The 22,359-nt window shown below is 41.6% G+C and overlaps 1 protein-coding gene across 8 annotated transcripts; it reads right to left on the bottom strand.

Annotated features, from left to right (window-relative positions):
- Positions 1 to 1,268: 1,268 nt before the first annotated feature.
- Positions 1,269 to 20,135, bottom strand: SSBP1 (single stranded DNA binding protein 1). 8 transcript variants are annotated; one of them, XM_059712015.1, is made up of 8 exons: positions 20,008 to 20,120; positions 19,292 to 19,354; positions 17,379 to 17,439; positions 16,627 to 16,767; positions 16,319 to 16,406; positions 14,941 to 15,029; positions 10,026 to 10,099; positions 1,269 to 1,443 (listed from the first exon to the last, which is right to left on the bottom strand). In XM_059712015.1, the coding sequence occupies exons 2-7, from the start codon at positions 19,313 to 19,315 to the stop codon at positions 10,056 to 10,058; spliced, it is 447 nt and encodes a 148-aa protein (XP_059567998.1). In that variant the 5' UTR covers positions 19,316 to 19,354; positions 20,008 to 20,120; the 3' UTR covers positions 1,269 to 1,443; positions 10,026 to 10,055. The 8 variants fall into 8 exon arrangements, with proteins under 8 accessions (XP_059567998.1, XP_059568000.1, XP_059567999.1 ...); XM_059712017.1 differs by having other exon boundaries at positions 1,269 to 1,406; XM_059712016.1 differs by lacking the exon at positions 1,269 to 1,443 and adding an exon at positions 6,197 to 8,533.
- Between the last annotated feature and the right edge of the window lie 2,224 nt (positions 20,136 to 22,359).

Here is a 22,359-nt window from a genome sequence, read left to right as displayed (position 1 = left end):
AGGCTGCTGATCAACTGAACGCTGTCTCCGTGTCATTCCTTCTTCGCCGACTCCATCCACACCTTTGGGGACCCCTGGACCTGCTGGGGTTGGACCCCAGCAGATACTAGCATTTTTGTCCTAGCAATGCTTTATGCTAACTATGTGACATTAGGCACATTTCTTGACCCTTCTGACCCTTAGGTTCAAAAATAAATAAGAAGGGACCAGTCAATATAGTTAGTTAAGGGCCTGGGTTCTGGAGTCAGATCTGGATTTGGATCTGAGTGCCTCTGCTCATTAGTTGTGTAACTTGGGCAAGTTACTCTCTCTAAACCTCAATTTGCTCATCTGTAAAATAGGCATAATAATAGTACCTATTTTACAGTTGTTACAGTGATTAAACAACACAGTGCCTATTAAATATATAATGCAAAAGTGTTCTCTAAATGTTAGCTACTATTATCATAAGCATTAACAGGGTCATTGCACTATACATCACCTACACGTAGAACATTTTTATGGACTTGTTTAATGTAGAATTTAATATATATAAAAATATATGCTACATATATGCAAGTTATAATGCAGTCCATGTCATACTTAGGATCCAGTTATTTTGCAATGGGAGGCCTCTTCACTCCAGATTATCTAATCTGCATTCTACCAGGGGAAACATTAGGGCAATATTTCTTTTCTTAACCTAAGTGCTCCTTTATTTAACAAGGAGCTATTAATTAAGGGCCCTCATTAGGAACTACAAGCAAAACTAAACTACTTATTTGATGAAAATATGTGCTTATATATTGTCCTAGATGGTCTGGCTCAGTGGATAGAGCGTCAGCCTACAGACTGAAGAGTCCCAGGTTTGATTCCAGTCAAGGGCACATGCCTGGGTTGTGGGCTTAACCCCAGTGGGGGACTTGCAGGAGGCAACCAATCAATGATTCTCTCTCATCATTGATGTTTCTATCTCTCTTTCTCTCTTTTCCTCTCTGAAATCAATAAAGATACTTTTTTTAAAAAAAAATGTGCTTATATTCACTCTTTTTAAGGCCATGGCTAAAGTCTTTGTGCATTTTATGTCAAAGTTCCCTCCCCAAACTTAAAGTGAGACATCGGGTAAAAGCCTGAAGGATTGTGGGAGCACAGGTAAGATTATACTTCTACTTTCAGTGGAACTCATCTAAGAGAAAACATAAGAATAAAGAGTTGATCATGTATTTGGAAATAAAGGTAAAAATGTGTAAATTCATAAGGATTGGGTTTAACTACAACACACAAAGAAGTGGCTTAAACAAGGTTTATTTGTGTCTCCCACAGAAGTCCAGAGGTAGATTGCCAGGACTGATGGTGGCTCCACGGTTGTCACAGACCCCAGCTTCTTCTGTCTTCCATCCTGAAGATCGTCTCATGGTCCCAGATGGCTTTCATTTCAGACATGAAACAGCCAGATATGAGGGTCTGGAGAAGCACAAAGTTTGGGACTCCAACAGAGTCACCTTGTTTAAGGAACTTGCCTGAAAGCACCACCAAATCATTTCTGCTTATACCCCCTGGGTAACCTTTAACTGCAAAGATTAGGAATGCAGTATTTCAGCTATGCACACTGTTACCCCCAATAACACCTGGGTTCTGTAAATGCAGAAGGGATAATGGATATTGGGTAGTGTATTAATCATGTTTCCTATTTTCTGTATTTTGTGATGCATTGACACCTTGGGGCCTTGCAGACCATGGGAGGGACCACTCTCCCAAGTTTGGCTAATTCCTAGAAATAGTAAATGACTTGCCCATGAGCATGCCTTTGCTATGCAAACCAAGCAATCCTGAGTCCCTGAGTCCAAACGCTCCATTAGCCTCCCTTTATCAGGCTTCTACAGTACAGGACACTACTCCTCTACCCACCATCACCCCAGGGCCTGTACCTGACAACCAGGACTGCCTGCACAGCCCAGAGCCTGCTGGAAATTATTTCCACAGTCCAATCCTGAACTTGCTCAGCTTGCCTATCCTGTCTTATCCATCCTTGCTGGAAGCCGGTCCATCCTTGCTGCTTGACACAGTCGCTGCAGGAAAGAAACATCTGCACAGCATATGTTTCAAGGGACCTGGTGTATATAGCATACTGTTCTTAATATGTTTGCTCCCCTTAGCGCTGTGTGTTTTAACCAAGGTCACCTCTCCGAGAAAGGTTGTTTCCCCAGGTAGGGATTTTTCTCTGAAGTCAGGGAGGGGATAAAACTCCTTAACTAAGTGCCAGGCGGGTAGTTAATCACTTTAACTACAAACAATCACGCTTAAGCTACATAATCTTTACTCCCTGGAATGGAGATAAGAAACGCCTTAACCTTTGCAATAGAAATTGACAGGATTAAAATCAACTGGTATAAATATGGATGTAACAAGACAATAAAAACCAGAACTTTTCTGGAGATCCAGACCAGAACTTGGCTGGAGATCCTGGCTAGAGATCCTGGCTAGGCTGCTGATCAACTGAACGCTGTCTCCATATCATTCCTTCTTCGCTGACTCCATCCACACCTTTGGGGACCCCTGGACCTGCTGGGGTTGGACCCCAGCACATCCTTTCCCCATGAAAAAAAACCACAATAAAAGCTCTGGCCCATACACCCCCCTTGCTCCTTCTGCCTCCTGACCTACCCTGGAGCTTCCTGTGTGGTCCTGCATGGTGTGGTGTGGTTTCTCCTTCTCTCTCAAAGGCAGTTGACTCCATGTCTGTCATCCCATCATATCCAATTAAAGCAAATCCCAGTAGCCAGGCCAGCATGGCTCAATGGTTGAGCGTCGACCTATGAACCAGGAGGTCATGGTTTGATTCCCGGTCAGGGCATATGCCCAGGCTGCAGGTTCGATCCCCAGTGAGGGGCATGCAGGAGACAGCTGATCAATGATTCTCTCTTATCATTAATGCTTCTATCTCTCTCTCCTCCCTTTGTCTCTAAAATCAATAAAAAATATTTTAAAAAATAAAACAAATCCCAGGTATATTATAAAACAAGTAGGCAACTGCAAATCTTTCCCACATCATGGTTTTCCACAACAGAAAGCTGGAATCCAGACAACATTTAAAAGTTACTACACAAAATCTATTTACAATGTATTTGGCAGAAGAAGAAAAAAGTTGCTTGTCTCAACTTATCTTCTAAGCTCCAGGCTTATTAATCACCACCCTGACAAATATAAGCTTAAACTTACATGTTCAAAACTAAACTCATTGCTCTGGCTGTTGTGGCTCAGTTGGTTGGAGTGCTGTCCTATGCACTGAAAGGCTGCGGTTTGATTCCCAGTCAGGGCACATGCCTATGCTGCAGGTTTGATCCCTGATGATAAATGTCTCCCCTCGCCCACCCCACCGCCTCCCTTCCTCCCTCTCTATAATCACTAGAACATATCCTCAGGTGAGGATTAAAAACAGGACAAAACACTGCACTGTACACTCATTACCTCTTCTCGAATCTGCTCCCACATCCATATTCCTTAGTTTCAGAAACAAAGTGCCACTACCCACACAGCTGTCCAGGCTGGAGCTTCAGAAATATCTGTTGTCTTTTACCATCTCTTCTGTCACCACTAGACTCTGGGATGGGCTATATGCTCTTAGTATCCCCAACCCTGAGCCTAATAGGAGCCTAACATGTAACCGGCACACAACAAATGGATCAATGTAAACCCCTAATGCCCCTCATGTCACCTCTCACCCACCCTACCAACCTTTCTAGGCTTGTCCAATCCCTTTCTAACTGCCTCCAGACCTTCTCCCTCTAACTCTTCACCTGCCTTCAATGTTCGTGCGTTGAGATGTCTGTCTTAAAACCTTCTAAAGCTCCCACTGCCAAAGTCCTCTGCAAGCTTTCAAGGCCCTTTCTGATCTAGCCTGACCCACTCTTCATGGTTTTCTCTCTCACTGCTTCATACACTTTTAAGTTTCTGGGCCTTTGTCCATCCTGTTAAACACTAACCTATAACTATGCTCTTCTGTGCCCCACACAGGACTTTATTTCAACCATATTACACTTAGCTACACAGGCTCCTATTTGTCCTCCCCACACAACCCTCATCAACCTAAATCAGGAGCTCCTTCAATGCCGGACTCCTGTTATACTCATCCCTACACTCAGGCCTGCAGGGTGCACGCATACAGCAAGTACAGTGGGGCCTTGACTTATGAGTTTCATTCGTTCCGAGACTGAACTCATTAAGGAGCTCGTTAACTCAAATCACTCTGTCAACTCAAAGCAAAATATCCGCGGAGAGACAGCTGGTATCTCAAAAAACTCGTTAGTCGGGACACTCGTAAGTCAAGGCCCCACTGTATCTAATTGACTTTTGAGTTTAAACAGATGCCCAAATCTACACTAATAAAAGAGAAAAATGGTAATTGGCGTACGACGATACCCTTTTCATTGGCTAATCAGGGCTATATGCAAATTAACTGCCAACTATGATTGGCAGTTAACTGCCAACAAGATGGCAGTTAATTTGCATATGTAGGCACAAGGCAGGGAGGCGAAAGGGAAAGCAGGAAGAAGCCCCCTGCCACTGACAGTGATCGGAAACCCAGGGGGGAGCTAAGAGCTGGGGGGCAGGGCAAAGGCGGCCCTGGGGCCGCCTTTGCCCTGCCCCCCAGCCATGATCGGAGAATCAGGTGCCTTTGCCGCCATGGCCAGTGATAGCAGAAAGTAGGGGTGGAGCCAGCGATGGGAGCTGGGCATGGTCGAAGCTGGCAGTCCCGGGAGCTAGGGGTCCCTTGCCTGGGCCTAAAGCGGAGCCCACGATCGCGGGGCCGCTGCAGCTGCGGGTCCCCGCCGCCCGGGCTGGACGCCTAGGCCAGAGGCGTTAGGCCTGGGCAGGGGCGGAGCCTGCAACCGCGGGGAGCTGGGGGTCCCCTGCCCAGGCCTGACACCTCTGCCGGAGGCCTCAGGCCTGGTCAAGGGGCCGATCCGGTGATTGGTGATCGGAGGGTGATGAGGGTCAACTCCTCTGGCCGAGGCATCAGGCCTGGGCGGGGGGCAGAGCCGGGGATTGGGGGGATATGATGGTCCCCTTGCCCAGGCCTGAAGCCTGGGTCAGAGGCGTCAGGCTTGGGTGGGGGGTGGAGCCAGCGATCAGAGGGAGATGGGGGTCCCCTGCCCAGGCATGATTCCTGGGCCAGAGGCATCAGGCCTGGGCTGGGGGCAGAACCAGTGATGGGGGGAAATGAGGGTCACCTGCCCAGGCCTGACACCTCTGTCAGAGGCGTCAGGCCTGGGTAAGGGGCCGATCCTGTGATTGGAGGGTGATGGGGGTCAACGCCTGAGGGCTCCCAGTATGTGAGAGGGGGCAGGCTGGGCTGAGGGACACTCCCCCCCAGACACACACCCAGTGCACGAATTTCGTGCACTGGGCCCCTAGTTAATTATAAAAAGCCATGGAAGAGTAAAAACAAACAAACCAACAACAAAACATTTCCAAGAGGGATATGTGCTTAGTAATCATGGACGTTAGTAACAACAACAAAAAAGATCAAGTACAATACACTGAAGTTAATATGTTCTCATAAGTAAGTATCTATGGGATTTAATGCAATGGGCATGGTGACACAGATATGTCTTGTTTAAAATAACTACAGCAATAACAACAGCCCTTATGTGTTAAGCACTTGATCCAGTCACTCTGTGCTAATAAGTAAGCTACATATATTATTTATTATGCTCTTCACAGTAGACCTATAAAGTAGATACTACTATTGTCCCTGTTTATTCACAGAAAACAAAACAACAAAAATCCAAGGCAAGGAAAGTTAAGAAACTCACCAGAGACCACTCAGCTGGTGAGAGAAGCAGGGATTCAAATCCAGGCTTTCTAACGGCATAGCCTTAAGGGAACTAATATAATAGGCCACTTTTTCTCAAATGACAGGTGCAACAGAAAAACTAAAATGTCAAGCTGTACTACTTCATGGACTAACAAGACCCTGAGGTCAAAAGCACGGGAGAGCCCTGACTGGTTTGGCTCAGTGGATAGAGCGTCGGCATAGGGACTGAAGGGTCCCAGGTTCGATTCTGGTCAAGGGCATGTACCTTGGTTGTGGGCATATACCCAGTGGTAGGGGTGCAGGAGGCAGCTGATCGATGTTTCTCTCTCATCGATGTTTCAAACTCTCTATCCCTCTCCCTTCTTCTCTGTAAGAAAATCAATAAAATATATTTAAAAAAAAAAAAAAAGCACGGGAGAGAACAAAAGGATGAAGAGGAAAAAGACAAAAAGAGAAATTTCATTACTGTGGCTGCATGATTTTGACGGCAGAAAAAAACATCCACAGTCCTATCACGGACTGTGGGACTGGCACAGAGGCAAATACAGCAGCAAGTGGGGGCTCAAATATTGTCGATACATGCCAAGTCTTCCTCCAGTGAGCCTGACAAATTCTAGAACCATCTTCCTAACAATTTATCTCTCCATAGGAAGGAAACAATGAGCACACACAATGAACTTACTTTAACCAGAAGAGGCACTGCTTGGTTAAAAGAGGAATGTGTAAAGATAACCTGGTAGAGACATTAGCTGTGACTTATTTTCCAGTAGCTATCAGACTGAAAATCAGAAAGAATAAAAAGATAGAGGTATTTCTCCCTCACGTGTGATTCTCCCCCGACCAATTATGTGTTAAACTCCCTGTGAGATTCATATGCTCCCTGCATGGGTGCTGGTTGAAGGTTAGCAGCGAGGAGTTGTGGATTCTAGGGGCAATGGGAGTGGGAGGGTGGCAGGAAACAGGCGGTGGGCAGAAAACAAAATGAAAACTTCACATACCTAAGTTCACACTCAAGGTTGCCTCTTTTAAGCTACATGACTTCAATATGCTACTCAATCTCTGCTTAGGGTTTCCTCTTCCCAGGTAAAATAAGGCTAATACTACCTTCTTCCTAGGGTCAAAGTTAAATGAGACAGTGACAAAAGCACTTAGCCTGGCAGGCAGTAAGCACACAAACGTCAGCCATTCGTACAATTACTGTAAGAGATTTCTCTACAACTCATTACCTGTGATCATCTCGCATGTTAAATTTGTTTGCTGTTGCTCCCAACCATCTGCATGGCACACGATGCAAACCCTGACAGATAGCTCAGTAAAATGATCCTGCCCTCATTTTCATGTCAGTGTCTGAGTGAACTCCAACTGAACGACAAACATTCACAATGCACTAAAATGTTGCTGTGCTAAGCTAAGCTGGACGGAGGCAAAGAGTAGTCTGAATCAACGGCAAACCTGCCTTAAAGAATTGCATGGCCTAGCCAGGGTGGCTCAGTGGCTGAGCATCGACCTATGAATCTGAAGGTCATGGTTCGATTTCCAGTCAAGGCACATCCCTGAGTAGTGGGCTCAGTCCCCAACAGTGGTCATGCAGGAGGCAGCCAATCAATGATTCTCTCTCATCATTAATGTTTCTCTCTCTCCCTCTCCCTTCCTCTCTGAAATCAATAAAAATATATTTAAGCAAAAAGAAAAGAATTGCATGTTCTTTAGGGAACAAAGAGAAACTATTACTAATTTCTCCTGAGCTACAAAGGTTAGGCTGTAATCCGGTTGGCAATGAAAGGAATTCTCAAAACAGCCACAGAAGCATGTCCTTGGTATTCTTGGACATCTCTAGATTAATCGTCCGGTGGTATTTAAGAAATGGATGCTGGCTGAAAACTGTATAGGCAGTGAACAGTGCATCTCATGTGGGTTGGTCTTTAAAGTTGGTTGCTCTGGGTTGTGTACACATATTAATAGGATAATGAAAGAAAAAGAGGGTAGAAAAAAAAAGAGAGAGAGAGAGATGAGTGTCTAAGCATGAGATGCCAAGATGCAGATGATGGGGGAAAAAACACAAACGGTTGATTACCTGTTCATCTCTAGTACATGAAGCGGTATTAGCTGAAGGTGAATGAGTTTAGCAAGCCTGCCTTGGAAATAATGGAAAGGTGTTTCTTTTCCCCCAAATGAAAACAGCTTTATTTTTTCTTATTATAAAAGTAATACACTTTCAATGCTAAAAAGTAAAATTAGGATATATAAAAGTTTAAGGAAATAAGGAAAAATCACATAAAACCCCCCCATCCAGAGATCATAATATTTAATGTTTCTTCCTCTAGACCAGTAGTACTCAACCTTCCTATTGCCATGACCCTATAATACAGTTCCTCATGTTGTGGTGATCCCCAATTTCATTGTTACAAATTGAACATAATTAAAGCATAGTGATTAATCACAAAGATAATATGTAATTATATATGTGTTTTCCGATGGTCTTAAGCGACCCCTGTGAAAGGGTCGTTTGACCTTCAAAGGAGTCGTGACCCACAGGTTGAGAACCGCTGCTCTAGACTTTTCTAAGTATATAATTATATTAATTGCAACATTTTTGGGGTAACTGGGATAACACCACACATGCTGTTTGATACTTTTTCTCCCTCTGTTCTATGTATCATATTCCTCTCTCCACTTAACATGGAATCTCAAAATCAGTCACAGGGCAGATTTGAGCAGGTATATCTGACACCATACCTGAAAAAGGGAAATGTGGGACACACTTGGACCAGATGATCCCCACATTCTATTACTGCTATTGGGTTCCACATATCTCCTCTATGCCTAGACATGTTGGGAGCAGCAGACGGGGCTGCCTCGGTGGGGGGGCAGAGTTGGTACTCCCACAACCTGTCTGATGTGAATCGCCAGGTCTGCAGTACGAAGCACATCTTGAGGCCTCTGCGTTGAACACTTGACTCTGCAGGCTCCGCCACCCCAGCCTCAGAGCCTTTCAGGAAGTCTGCAGGGGGAGACTGGAGAAGAGGCCCTCGGCTTACGAGGATCCCGTAGGACACAATTTCTGCCCCTGTACCCCAGGTTCAGAATTCCTTTCAGGTGGTCATTAAGAGTCCATAGGGAGTGTGTGAATTCTGAACCTGTTCAAGTCCAGCACCTCCTAAGCTTCAGTGAGCAGCATGCTCTCGGGCAGAGGGGAGAGGACGTGTACCCCAGGGCACATATACATAGGCTGGGCCTGACGCAGATGAAATAAATAACTTCTATAGCAGTCAACCTCTAAAACCCTGCAGCAAACTTTAAGTAGTAAAAGATGCACTGAAAAGCTGTGTTTATTTCATGTGATCCTTGTTAGTAAATTATTAGTACTCTGTAATTTCCAGAACCTTACAATAAAAGCAGACAATTTTCTGCATGTATACAAGTTTCTCTATGTATATGTGCATCCAGACCATGTGGAAAAAGGAAAGGAAAATGTCATACTGAGGCTCCAACCTAGGGAGGCAAGGTCAAAGGTTGGTCAGGGGACTTCCCTGAGAGTTCTGGGTGAGAATAAAAGGAAAGAGAATCAGAACCAGAGCCCTGTACCATCCCCTGGAGGTGAACTACTTCACCCCTAGCTATATTTCAGGTCTTTACTGCTAGTCAACTTCATTTCACAAATGCTACTATTGAAACTGTCCACAAACAAAAGATTTGAAGAAGGCAGGTTGGGTACCAACCTGCTCAGCAACTCCCTTCACTTTGGGCTAAAGCTGAATATCCCATTGGGATCATGCATCTGTCAAGACTTATCCACTGTCTGTTCTATGCCAAGCTCTGGTTAGGGTACAGGCACACAGAGCAAACAGCTAAGAAAATCAATATTTACAACAGGGAGATAGATGCCTAACATATAGTGATGCTCAATAAATACTGAATCAATACTATAACAGAAATGCGCACAAAAAACAAGGGGTCTTCCCAAAGGACATTATTCCTTTGCTATAGCACAGATGAACCTGACAGTTCACTATTCTGTATACTTGTACATAGAAACCACCCCTAAGTGAATAAGCAATTAGTGAATGTCGCATTAGACAGCAACTACCAAGGTTGATGGCACAAAAAGGGGAGTGGAGAGCAACAGTCAGGAGAAAGAAGAAATATTATCATTTTATATAAAATAATATTTTAATTTTTGTCCTTAGAAACTATAAAGACTATACATGATTTGGAAATGAGACTATACCAAACACTGGCCAAAGAAGAATGGTCCGCTCTATGCCTTCTCTTTTGTCTGGTCACTCAGAAATATAATGTTATCTGTAAAGAAGCCAGAGTATAAATATTATTTTCAGAACACTTTTCCCATCCCATTTAATCATTCCCCTCTAATACATATATACTTCAGTGCTATTACATAAAAGGATTTTATGCCAATTCTCAAAATACTGAACAACTCTTGCTGTTGGCAGGATGGAGCTCAAAGCTGGGCTTCGGCTATCTGTCAACAATTCAGACCTTGTTAAAAGAAGGGCATATTTCTTTTCTTCCCTGAACAATTTAGGTCTTCTCAGCAATGACTCTCTACCAAACAACAAGTCACAAACTTCAAAGCTTTCAATGCTCAGGCAGGTGCCATTAAACAGGCAGCACATCCTCACGTAGAAAAGGACCAGGCATAACACTCCTCGTGCTGGAGGTGGGGGGAAGGGCAGGGTTCAACACATGGCCTTGTCGGCAAGGATAGATTTACTTATGTTTTAAAGGAAGTTTGAACACTCACATAGAAGACATTTTATTTTTAAATGTTAAAACAGAATGACTTTTTATATTCTCATTCTTTGGAAAAGATTGACTAATCAATATTACAAAGAGAACATTTTTATGTAAGAACATCAGACATTACTCTTAAAATGCTGTTCCAGACGGAGTTAGTTTAGGACATGCAAAGGAAAAGAATTAAGTAATACTTCCTGTATAACTCCAAAAGATCTAGATTCTTTTAACTTTGGAATTATTTAAAAATGGTTATTATATAATGACTGAATATTTATTGACTATCCAGTCTTCAAAAACTGGAATATTTTGGTGCAGAATGTTTATTTCAGAAGGGATTGTTAGAACTGCATCACTGTGTAAAGACAAGAGTGCCATCTGCTGGTGGTTATTTTTAAGTTATAGACATGATCCCTAGGAGGAAAAAATACAGCCTATGAAACAGATCAACCAAATTAAACTCCCTTCAATTCAAATGTCACTAAAGACCTATTCATTTATGACCTAGAAATCTATATGAACACTGGTGACAAGAAAAACACAAAAAGGCAGATAATCTGAAATGCATCCATTTGGCTAAGTTCATAACAATATACACAATCAAAATTAGCCCACACATTTGGTTTATAGTAAAATATGAAAGTGTTAAATGCTTCATAAATAAATAGTTAATAGAACTTTAGAAATTGTCAATTATTATGTTATTAGAAGCTTCGTTTCCCACTGCTGAAATCATAGGTGTAGATCTATATACCATATGGAGATCTGGAAAAAAATTTGAACAGTTGGATATGGCCAAAGGAAGAACAGGACATGGAGGAAATGATTTACTGTCAAGACACTCAAGAATTATAAAACAAAATGGTCAGGAAGAACCGTGTCTAAGGTCTGATAATGAAGGCAGAAAATTACCCATGCTGGTTTTTAAGGTCAATATACTTTCAAAAAAACCAGTAAGAAAATACATATTGTAATTATTATTTACAACAAATTGTAATTTACCAATATGGTTTGGTGGGTAAAACATGAACTCTGGAGTAAGGAAGAGAAACATTTAAAAAAAAAAAAAGGTGTTAAGTGAAACAGACTTAAGTTGCCCTGGTTGGTTTGGCTCAATGGATAGAGCATTAGCCTGTGGACTGAAGGATCCCGGGTTTGATTCTGGTCAAGGGCATGTACCTCAGTTGCAGGCTCGATCCCCGGCCCTGGTCAGAGTGTGTGTGGGAGGTAACCAATCGATGTGTTTTTCTCACATTGATTTTTTTTTTCTCTCTCCCTATCCTTTCCACTCTCTCTAAAAAAAGTCAATGGAAAAATATCCTCTGGTGGAAGATTAATAAAAGAGACTTATGTTCTCAGATGACCAGCCTTCAGAACTGTAAGAAAATAAATTTCTGTTGTTTAAAAAAAATGAGAGAGACTTAACACACATATAATAATGTAAGATAATGTTTGGATTTATTGAGCAATCAAGGAACTCTGAACACTGTGATAACTGGTAAAAAAAAATTTTAACAGTAATTTCTTAACAGCACTGTAGCTGTGTTTAAAATGGAGCCCATATCTTTCAGAAATACCTACTGAAATATTTATGGATGAAATAATATAACATCTGAAATTCATAATAACCCAGGTGGAGGGAAAGTGGCTGGAAATTTAGATGAAGTAGTATCAGCTCTCAGTTGATAATTGTTGAAGCTAAATGATAAATGTTTTTTAAAAAAATTTCTCTCCACTTTTGTGTGTGACATTTTCCATAATGAAAAATTTAATTTTTAAATAATTTTGGCATGACTCAGAAGATCCTAAACATTGAGACATTATTACTACAATAAAATGTCTTTCATTCTCATCTACTTATCTATAAAAACAAAGTTCCTCGGTGTTTATATCCATAAAAATGAACAAAAGAACAGAATTAGTTCTTAACTACTGTCTTATTTTAGCACTTTCTCCAAGAATGGGGAAAAAAGGAACCATGGTAACACAATGAAGAAGAAATGTAACATTGAGCATCTTACTGTCAGAATTTTAAAAAATATTTTAAAATTTCTATTTATGTATGTATTTTTCTTACAAATATAACTGGATGAGTAATAGAAGATGCTTAACTACACAATCTATTAAGATATGCTTCGGAGGAGAAAATGGGATGGGAAAACAAGTTCAGAGAAAAGGGAATACAGTCATGTGCCATTTAACGATGAGCATAGGTTCTGAGGTATCGTTTGTTAGGCAGGTCCATTGTTGTGCAAACATTGTAGAGTTCCCTTACACAAACCTAGGCAGTATAGCCTACTACACATCTAGGTTGTATGATATAGCCTAGTGCTCCTAAGCTACAAGTCTGTACAGCCTATTACTGTACAAAAATACACAAGATTAATCCTACCAGACCTGAGGCCCTGAACCTAACTGTCCCCTATATCTGGGCTCCTGGGCATTAAAGAGAAAAAACCAACATGATATAGAAAAATGTTAGTTACATGCAAACAAGTGGTTAGAATAAGATGGAACTTGGAGACATTGTAGAAAATAGGTCTACCTTTCATCTACCTTTCATCTAGCGCCAATATTCCACCTTTGTGTGGAAATTACCGAAAAATCGGTATAGCGGTCTGGTAGGGTTAAGTCAAGCACAAGAAAAAATGATGCAATCAAGAGCTGCTGGGTGTAACACCCATTCTGTTTATAGCAAAGTTTTCTTTAAGAAGTAGAGAGAGTACAATCTAAAATAATGATAAAAAGTAAATATACAAACCAGTAACAGTCATTTATTATCAAGTATTATGTACTATACATAACTGTATATTCTGTATTTTTATACAACTGGCAGCGTAGGTTTGTTGATACCAGCGTCCCACAAACACATGAGTAATGCACTGTGCTTGAGATTACAATGGCTATGATGGAAATTTTCAGCTCCATTATAATATTACTAGAGGCTTGGTGCATGACATTCGTGCACAGGGGGGTGAGGGGGTGGGGTCCCCTCAGCCTGGCCTGCACCCTCTTGTAGTCCACGGGCCCTCGGGGGATGTCCACCTTCCGAGGGATCCTTAGCACTGCTGTGGAGGTGGGAGAGGCTCCTGCCACCACTGCTGCGTCCGCCAGCCATGAGCCTGGCTTCTGGCTGAGTGGCGCTCCCCGAGGGAGCACACTGACCACCAGGGGGCAGCTTCTGCATTGAGCGTCTGCCTCTGGTGGTCAGTGTGCGTCATAGTGACCAATCATTCCACCATTTGGTTGATTTGCATATTAGGGTTTTATTATATAGGAATAGAGGCCCAGTGCACAGATTCGTGCACCGATGGGGTCCCTTGGCCTGGCCTGAGGGTATCAGGCTGCAACCGGCTCTCCAACATCCTCCGAGGGGTCCCAGATTGCGAGAGGGAGGTTCTCAGGTGACACACCCTGGAATAGGTCGCCCTCCTCTCTGGTTCTAGGTGTGTTACCTGAGAACCGCAGCTGCCAAGTCACCACAGCTCGGCAGCTCCTGCATTGAGCATCTGCCCTCTGGTGGTCAGTGCACCGCATAGCTACTGGTCGGAGCGTCTGCCCCCAGGTAGTCATTGCGTGTCATAGTTACCAGTCGGATGGTTGAACGGTCACTTAGGCTTTTATATATATAGATAATACCACTGCTGTGTATGTGGTCCTTTGTTGACTCAAACAACATTATGCGGTGCATGACTGTACTATAAAATTTCCAAATGTTGAAGAGCTTGTTCATAGATTTTTTAAAAATGATGATTGGTATCAAATTGCTATATTTAGATCCATTAATACATTAAAGAATAACAATATTATATTGAAAAAATGTTAATGTCAATTTAAAGTTGTCCAAATGGGTATAGTTTTCAAAATTTTTGTAGAATTTTCAAAAAAGTTTGAAAACTGCTCTAGGAGATAGCTTCTTCACCTTCTTTAAACTGTCCATCTTTTCTAAGTTATTTTAATGAGAATAGGAATTTAAAACAAAAGCATCATAGTAAGTACCAAAGAGGTTCTGAATACTAGTAAACCTGCACAAATGTCTAATGCCACTCAATTAATCTAACTCTATCTTCCCACATGCTTCTCCCTATTTAGGCCATATCCTTCAAAGACTCTAACTCCAACAGTAAGAACTGGCACAGATAGTTCAATTTATACTCTACTCAACATTACTTGTGAACTAAGACTGTTTGAGTGTAGAGATAATTTTCTAAAGGAATAGGTAAGTGTAGAAACTCATAGCAAGCCCACAAAGCACACTCAGCATTCTCCTAGTGAGCTGCCTTACAATCTCATTAGCATCAGTATCTCAGCCCCAGTGAAAGTTGCTTATAACACAACCAAGCTTTTAAAGAAGGGGGAAAGAACAGCTGTTATCACAAGCTCACCAGCTATGATTGTTGTTGCTTGTCGCCTCACATTATTTTTATCCATATATTCACCATAGTCTACTTTCCCTTCCACATAAATTCGAGACCTGAAATAAATAAAATGTACAGTTTTTAGTCTGGAGATTCTAATATGCTTTACAAGAGTCAGATCAGGGGCAGTAATGAGAATACACTAAGGATGAAATATATAATCATACATAACCTCATTTCTGCTACTACTATTTCATAAAGTTAAAAATTAAGTGTACTGAAACAGAATGTACACACATTCTCATCTCAGTAAAAAGGACAATGTTTTCATCCTTAAGCAGACTGTGGTCCATAAGGAAGTTTAAAAAAATTTGTTCAAAATCTTAAGCTGAAATTAAAAAAAAAAGTTTTAAAGGCAAAGATAGTAAAAATGAAAGAGTAATCTAGTGACAGCCTTTAAATATCTAGGATTGATTTCAAATGTGTCATTTTCCTTGACCTTTGATTTTGGACTCCCTAACAGATTTGATTTTCACTTATTTTTCAATTCCTAAAGTTTTCCTCAAGAGACTTAGATAATTAAAATTCTAAATAGAGGTTTTCAGCTTAGTATTTCACTCAGAGTTAATTACTAAGACTATTTCTGCACTATCTAGAAGGATGAGCTAGAAGACACACCAGGTGAAATTGCATAGACATTTTCCTAGAAATTTTCTACGTTTATATGTGTATATGCACATTATTCAGACATATATACATACATACACAAATGGCGAAGGAGGTGCATATGAAGAAAAGGCATGCAGTTATGGGAAAGAAATTGAAATTACAGTGGCTGCTGAAATTACTTTTCATGAAATATGTTAACTGTGAATACAACCGCTGTTAAACACACCCTTTTGTCCTGTGGATTTAGAAAAAGCACTTTTTATTCATAATCAATACAAGCATTTCTAAAGGGACCTATGGAGCCTATATAAAATAGTCAAATATAAAAAGCTGATGTGAATAGGACCATAATACCTCACTGTGCCAGGCCTCACACATTCCAGGTCCTCTGCTAAGGCCATCATGTGGAGGACAAGACGCACGACCCAGCCGTCAGTGTTGTTGCCTTGTTCACAGGGCACTTGGTACGTTTTTCCTTCCCTCTGGCCTCATCTGCTCCTGTTTATATTCACGTCCTATTTTCCCTAAGCTTTAAGTTCTTAGAATGCTAAGCCAGGTTTTATACACCTTTCACACAGAGCAACACCTGCATATACTATTAAGCACTGAATGAATATTTCCTGAGTTAATATAAATTAATAGTACTCAGGAACAAAGGAGTTACACAATTCATGACAATACCTGTTGTCAGTTTTTAATCCATTCAAACGGTAAGATATTTCCTGCCCCCACTTACCCCTTTTTCACATACTGATATGCCACATCTCTGAGGCCTGGTCGGAATACTGAAATTCTGTGCCATGTTGTCTTTTGACTGACATCACCTAAATCACAAGAATAGGAAACATGGTGACAAATGCCAGCAGACAAAATAAATGCCAAAGAACAACATGCCTGGCAAAACCAACATCACCGTGTCAAAGAGAACAAAACAAAGTCAGAGAAGAACGATCTTTTCTAAAAGTAACTTATCTCTAGTTAATTAAAACTAAACAATGTCTCTTTATTGCTGATAAAATTATCACCCCAGTCTTGTATACTCACCCATTTGGTATGCTTCACTTTCTCCAGATTTCCACATTTCATTTGTTGCTAGAGAAAATATTGTGACTGGGTTTTTCCCTTCCACCTGTCTCATGACAGGATCCTGACCAACTCGCCCCAGTAACTGCACACGATTCAGAGCTGAAATGCAATGTACAGATAAAATGAGGTTCAGAGAAGTGTCCTGAAGAGGGAAATCAGTTGAAGTAACACATAATGAGAAGCTGGGAGGAAAAAAGGGTTGGTAAGAAAGGAGAAACTATTCTTAGAGTAGCCCACAAAACAAATACCAGTATTAAGCTCTTTATCTTAAATTCTTCTTTAAAATACCTTTAAAAAAACCGTGTCACTAAAATAACATCCGTGTCACGAAAATAACACCTAAGATCTGAAAATCTTTATAAATACAAGAAAATATTTCTGTGAAACAACAGGTTTCACAAACTTTCAGTCCCTCAGACAAATAGCACATAACGCTAGGTAACTTAGACAACCAACTACGAATCAAGGAAATTATATGGCAGGAAAGTGACAAGAGGGAGTGAGATCTGATTGATAAAGAAAGAACGGCCCAATTTACACTAGGCCCTGCAGCCTGATGGGGCAAGGCCAAGATCCAAGAGGCAAATGTGAGCCAAAGGCATGGTGACTTACAGATTATAAAACACCAGTGCACCCCTGCAACACATGTGAGAGAACATTAGCACATTGCTACAAATATACTTTAAACTTGGAAATTAGCTACTACTTACATCTTTCCAGAACCAAGCTGCTTACTGCTTCAGACTCATGTCTTACAAATTTCTGAAACACCTAAAGCGGAACAAATGAATAAAATGGATGTAAGTTTTTGGAATTTTCAGAGAAAAGCAAATGCAAACAGAAGACCTACTCACATTTGGTCATCATCTAGTCAGCTGCTCCTACAGCATACACATCCATGGAAAACAAGAGACATGCTTCCCATGTTCTCCATCACACGGTGCCAGAAGGGCCATGCAACACTTAAGGGCAGCCCACCACAGAGCCCAAAGGTACAAAGGAGGCACTAGAGAGCATGCCCGAGAAAGTTACTTTATGGCCCTCTCCTGTTTCTTTTGTGTAACCCCCGTTTATGATTCCTCTGTGGCTGCACACAAAAGGTAAAATCCAACATATGCTGGAAAAACTCATGCTTTCAATAGGCCAAGAAAAAGGTCTAAGATAAACAAATCTGGTTCCCTGGTAAAGTAGAAAGGTATGTCCAAATCAGTTCGTCAGAGAAAGGTAGTTGCTGGCACATAACAGCAGCACTCAATGATAATAACAGCTATCGTCACTCAATTCCAGCTAAGTGCTTCAGCTCTTATCAATTCATCCTCAGAATATACCTATAAACTATGCAAAATTTTCCCCACTTTAGAGATGAAAATAAAATGAAGTTCAGAGAGATGAAGTAACTTGCCCAAAACCCTACAGAAAGCAAGTGGCAAGTCATGCCTAGAACCCAGAACCTTTGGCTGCTCTCCTCAGTATGCAGAGATGGGTTGGGAGGCAGTCGACAACAAAGAAGGTAGGTAAGGGTGTGCAGGAGGCAGCCTATCAATGATTCTCAATGTGTGTGTGTGTGTGTGTGTGTGTGTGTATTTGTTTTGTTTTGTTTTTGTTAAGAAAAGAGTTTCAACTTATTCTGTATTATCAAGATCATCCTGCAGATTATGTGGACTCTTCTGTGAAGAGTCATCTCACAGTGTGATCTGACCCTAAATTCCTAACTGGGCAGGTCATGGTGGGTAGTCATTCCCCAAGCATATAACTTTTATGTAGTGAAAGGTTTATCTCTGCCTGAAGCAAGCCATTGTTTCTGTGCATCTAGGTTAACACACGTTGGAAATAAGCCACAACTACCACCCTCAAGAGAGTACATAATCTTAACTACCTTGTAATGCAGTGGTTCTCAACCTCTGGCCCTTTAAATACAGTTCCTCATGTTGTGACCCAACCATAAAATTATTTTCGTTGCTACTTCATAACTGTCATGTTGCTACTGTTATGAATCGTCATGTAAATATCTGATATGCAGGATAGTCTTGGGCGACCCCTGTGAAAGTGTTATAAAGGACCGCCACAGGGGTTGCGATCCACAGGTTGAGAACCGCTGTATGCAAGCCCCACCTTGCTCTCTCCCACTTCCATGCAATCTTCCCTAAATTTCCTTCTTAATCTCAATAGCATCATGAAAGAAGCTGCAAAACTGTTATTCTCCAGAGCATGTGAGTACTTGTTCACAGGCATGTGTCCGCATTTTGGCTCAAACAAACTCTCATAAAATTTCACACACAAAAAAGAAGGTAGGTGGTCAGAAAAGGAATCACATGGCCTTATAGAAAAATGCTGGGACAATGATTCTCAGTCTTTGGATCAATAAAGATTTTAAATGTTCTAGAACTGATCTACATGTAAGTAATATGCTTTAATAAGTAATGACTCCCTATTATACATATATATGAAAAACTAGAAAATATTTCTGTTTTAGTGAACTTTATTTACACAGGTAAAAATCTGTCTCCAAACCTCCATATCAAATAAGTACACAGAAAGTGGGTGGGCTCAAAGCTCTTTTGCCTCTGCAGTCAAAAGCCTGAAGAAATCTAATCAGCACAATTATGGAAAAGAGAGTGATTACCTGCAATACAGGTCTTCGAAACATTGCTTCTACTTTTCCTACAATCTAATCTTTAGTCCTTTCCTGAAGGAAAAAAAAGGGGGGAGGTAAATTAATACTACATCATATAGCAAGAGCACAAATTCACTAATCCTAAATTCCTAACTTGCATTCCTGATATTTATGCAATCCATCTTATGACCATACACATCAACATCCCTGCACATTTGACGAGTTTTCCCCCAAAAAGAAACCTTACACCTGTACCTTTTTTATCCCCTTTAACTTCCTCCTCCTCCGACCCATACAGAAAGTTCTTATTCTGAGTTATTCTCGTTTCCATTCTATTGTCTTCTAAATTTTTATTAAAAGGCAAGCTCCCGGAGGGTAGGGATTTTTGTCGGATTTACTCACTGTCAAGTCCAATCCTCCTAAAACAGTTCCTAACACATAGGGAGGGCTCCATAAATATTACAATGTCATCAAGGGACTTAAATCGGGAACTTGTTGCTGCAAAAATTGCCTCCATCCCGGTTAGTAAAGACTAAGGCAGATTCCTGGGCCCCGGCCTCACCGCCAGGATGGGCAGGTGCCCTTTCTAAAGTGGCGCTCCCAACCAGCCAAGCAGAGGGGCGGGAGGGGAGAGGAAACGCGGAGTCCTCCCCGCGCGGAAAGAGGAGGGACAGACAGCGACAGCACAGCACCACCTCCCGACCGACGAGGGGCTGCACGGACACCAAGCACAGAGCTCACGCCTTCCTCCCGCGCTCACCGGACGCTCCAGCCGAACAGCTCCGAGCCCGCAGGACACTTCCCGACGCGGCCGTGACGCAAGACTCGCGAGAGGAAGGAGAAACCGGAAAGGCCGTGGCGTGCCTAATGGAAATGCTGCCGGCCATCGCAGCGGGAAACACGCCCCCAGAACGCGTTAGTTCCGGGAGCTTTTTTTCTGAGTCAACACCGCCAAGTGGTGAGTGGCGCTGATTTCAAGTTTATCATGAAACGAAATTATTTGATGAAGTTCCCACCCCGGCCCGGGAGGGGGTAAGGTAGGCTGCACAAAAGATAGCTCCGTCTCTGGAAAACACTAGAAAGGTCCTGACCTCCTAAAGCAGAAAACAAGAAAAAGGAGTGGGGATAGGGCTTAGAGCGCAAAGGAGACGCCAAAAAATTGGCAATCAAGGTAAATATTTTAATTCAATGTTTAAAAAAGTCCAGATCAATGGAAAAAATCCGTGCTGAGCAAAAAAATTAAATCTTAGTTAAATACAAGTATTCTGAGACACAAGGGAAAATATGTGCTTCTATAGTTTTATGTATTTAAAAAAACTTTTTCAGAACACTAAGTTACTTGAAGAAATATTGAATATTTGAAAAGTAGGTGTATTAAAACTCAGAATATTGTTTTAGGTTTAAATACTTTATTTATACCAAAAGCTATTATAATTTTACTTTCCTGGCTTTAATGGACATAAAATGGTCAATATTTTCAATAACTACTTCTTATTTCCAGTTGCAAGAATTGCCATATCTGACAACATTTTTACAAGTGTCTTAAATAATAATTTTAATTAACTTCAGCTTACAGGTCTTACCTTTACTTAAAATTCTGGTATTTTGTTAATTGTGGATATTTTCATTTTAATATTTTAAAAATATTGCATTAAAATATTATTAATCTTAAAGGTAGGGTTTTTTTTGACACCCCTTATATTTTGCCTCACACCCTAATCTTGGCCCTGATGATGAAGAGGGGTATGGAACCCCACAGATTGCAGAATACAGTCCAGAAAGGGTCTCCCCCTTATCGTGGCCCTGACACTGCCCAACTTCTAGAAAGGAAGGTACCCTCCACATCGTTCCAACACGCAACTTTCCTCAGGACTCAGCTTAAAACCTTTCAATGCCTACTCTTGCCCTTGAAGGAAAAAATATGAATGGCTTAACATGGTTTCCAACACACACGTTAACCTACTCTAAAAGTAGGCTTACTAATTGTCATTGTCAATGTAGACAGTCCAAACCTGTGGAGAATTTTTACAAGCTTATTGAGCCAAACTGACGACATATGCCAGGGAGCAAGATCTCAAATGCTCCATAGAATGGAAGTTTTGCAGCTTATTTTATATATTAGAATCAAAGGAGAAGACTTAAGATGCATGAAATCCATTGATGGTAGGTTAAGGAGCTGGGAGAAAGCAGGGGGTGGCCAGAAACCTCTAGGATTGGATAAAAGGCAAAATGGAGAAACATATAGAGTGTCCCCCCAAAATGTATGCACACACAATCAATGAAAAAAAAAATCGTGCTGAGCAAATTTTGGATGATTATAAAGGCAGTGTTTATTAAAATACATTTCATTTTCAAAATTGAGCTATCAGCTGTTAAAGTGTGTATACACTGTTTTGGGACCCCCTGTGCTTCTTTTACATTGGTGGGTAAAGGATAGTTAATAACATTTACAGCACATAGAGATGGTATTCAGAGACAAGATAACAACAAGGGGTTCTGTGACCTCACACTCTGGTGGTCTTGTGCTCTGGTGCTGAGGGTGTGTCTTCCAGGCATAGAAAAAGGAAATTACTCTGACATTTCAAAGGTACTATAACTGGACAACCAAGGGGTCGGGCTGCCTGTCACCACTTGAGCCAATTAAGTGGAGACAGGGTTGAATCATATGTGAGCATTTATTCCAATAATGCCGGCAGTATGGGAGAGCAGTCTGTCACCCACAGAAATCTGCTCTGACCCCTCCCCCTCCCCGCCAGTTGGCTAATTATATACACAGGAGGGAGAAGATAGCTACATGCAGCTGCAAGCTCTAAGTGTAACAGGGAAAGGGGTGGGGGGAGGAGAGGGTCTGCAGTCTGGCCTTCAGAAGCTCAAAGTCTAACAACAAGGTGGCTAGTCTTCTATGATGTTACAAACAGCCCCTTCCTGAGACCAGAGAATGGTCAGTGTTCCTGAAAAAAATTCCGGATGCAGACAGGGTCCAGGTGCAGCAACCAAATCAAAGTGTGTCCTGTCCTTCGTTGTTCTCAAAATGTGTTTCTTGTTTGAGTAATGGACCCATTTGGGTTCCAAGGTAT

Source organism: Myotis daubentonii, chromosome 10, assembly GCF_963259705.1.
Source record: "Myotis daubentonii chromosome 10, mMyoDau2.1, whole genome shotgun sequence".
Classification (NCBI taxonomy): Eukaryota; Metazoa; Chordata; class Mammalia; order Chiroptera; family Vespertilionidae; genus Myotis; species Myotis daubentonii.
Note: the sequence above shows the minus strand (reverse complement) of the source record. Positions and strands in the feature narration are given on the sequence as shown.

What these genes read in the sequence shown, in the direction of transcription:
- SSBP1 (XM_059712011.1), bottom strand. Translation starts at nt 19,315, where the DNA reads ATGTTTCGAAGACCTGTATTGCAG. An exon ending in CAGCTTGGTTCTGGAAAGAT is followed by an intron (nt 16,768 to 17,378) that starts GTAAGTAGTAGC and finishes ATTGCATTTCAG; the next exon opens with CTCTGAATCGTGTGCAGTTA. An exon ending in AGCAACAACAATCATAGCTG is followed by an intron (nt 10,100 to 14,940) that starts GTGAGCTTGTGA and finishes GCTTCTTTACAG; the next exon opens with ATAACATTATATTTCTGAGT.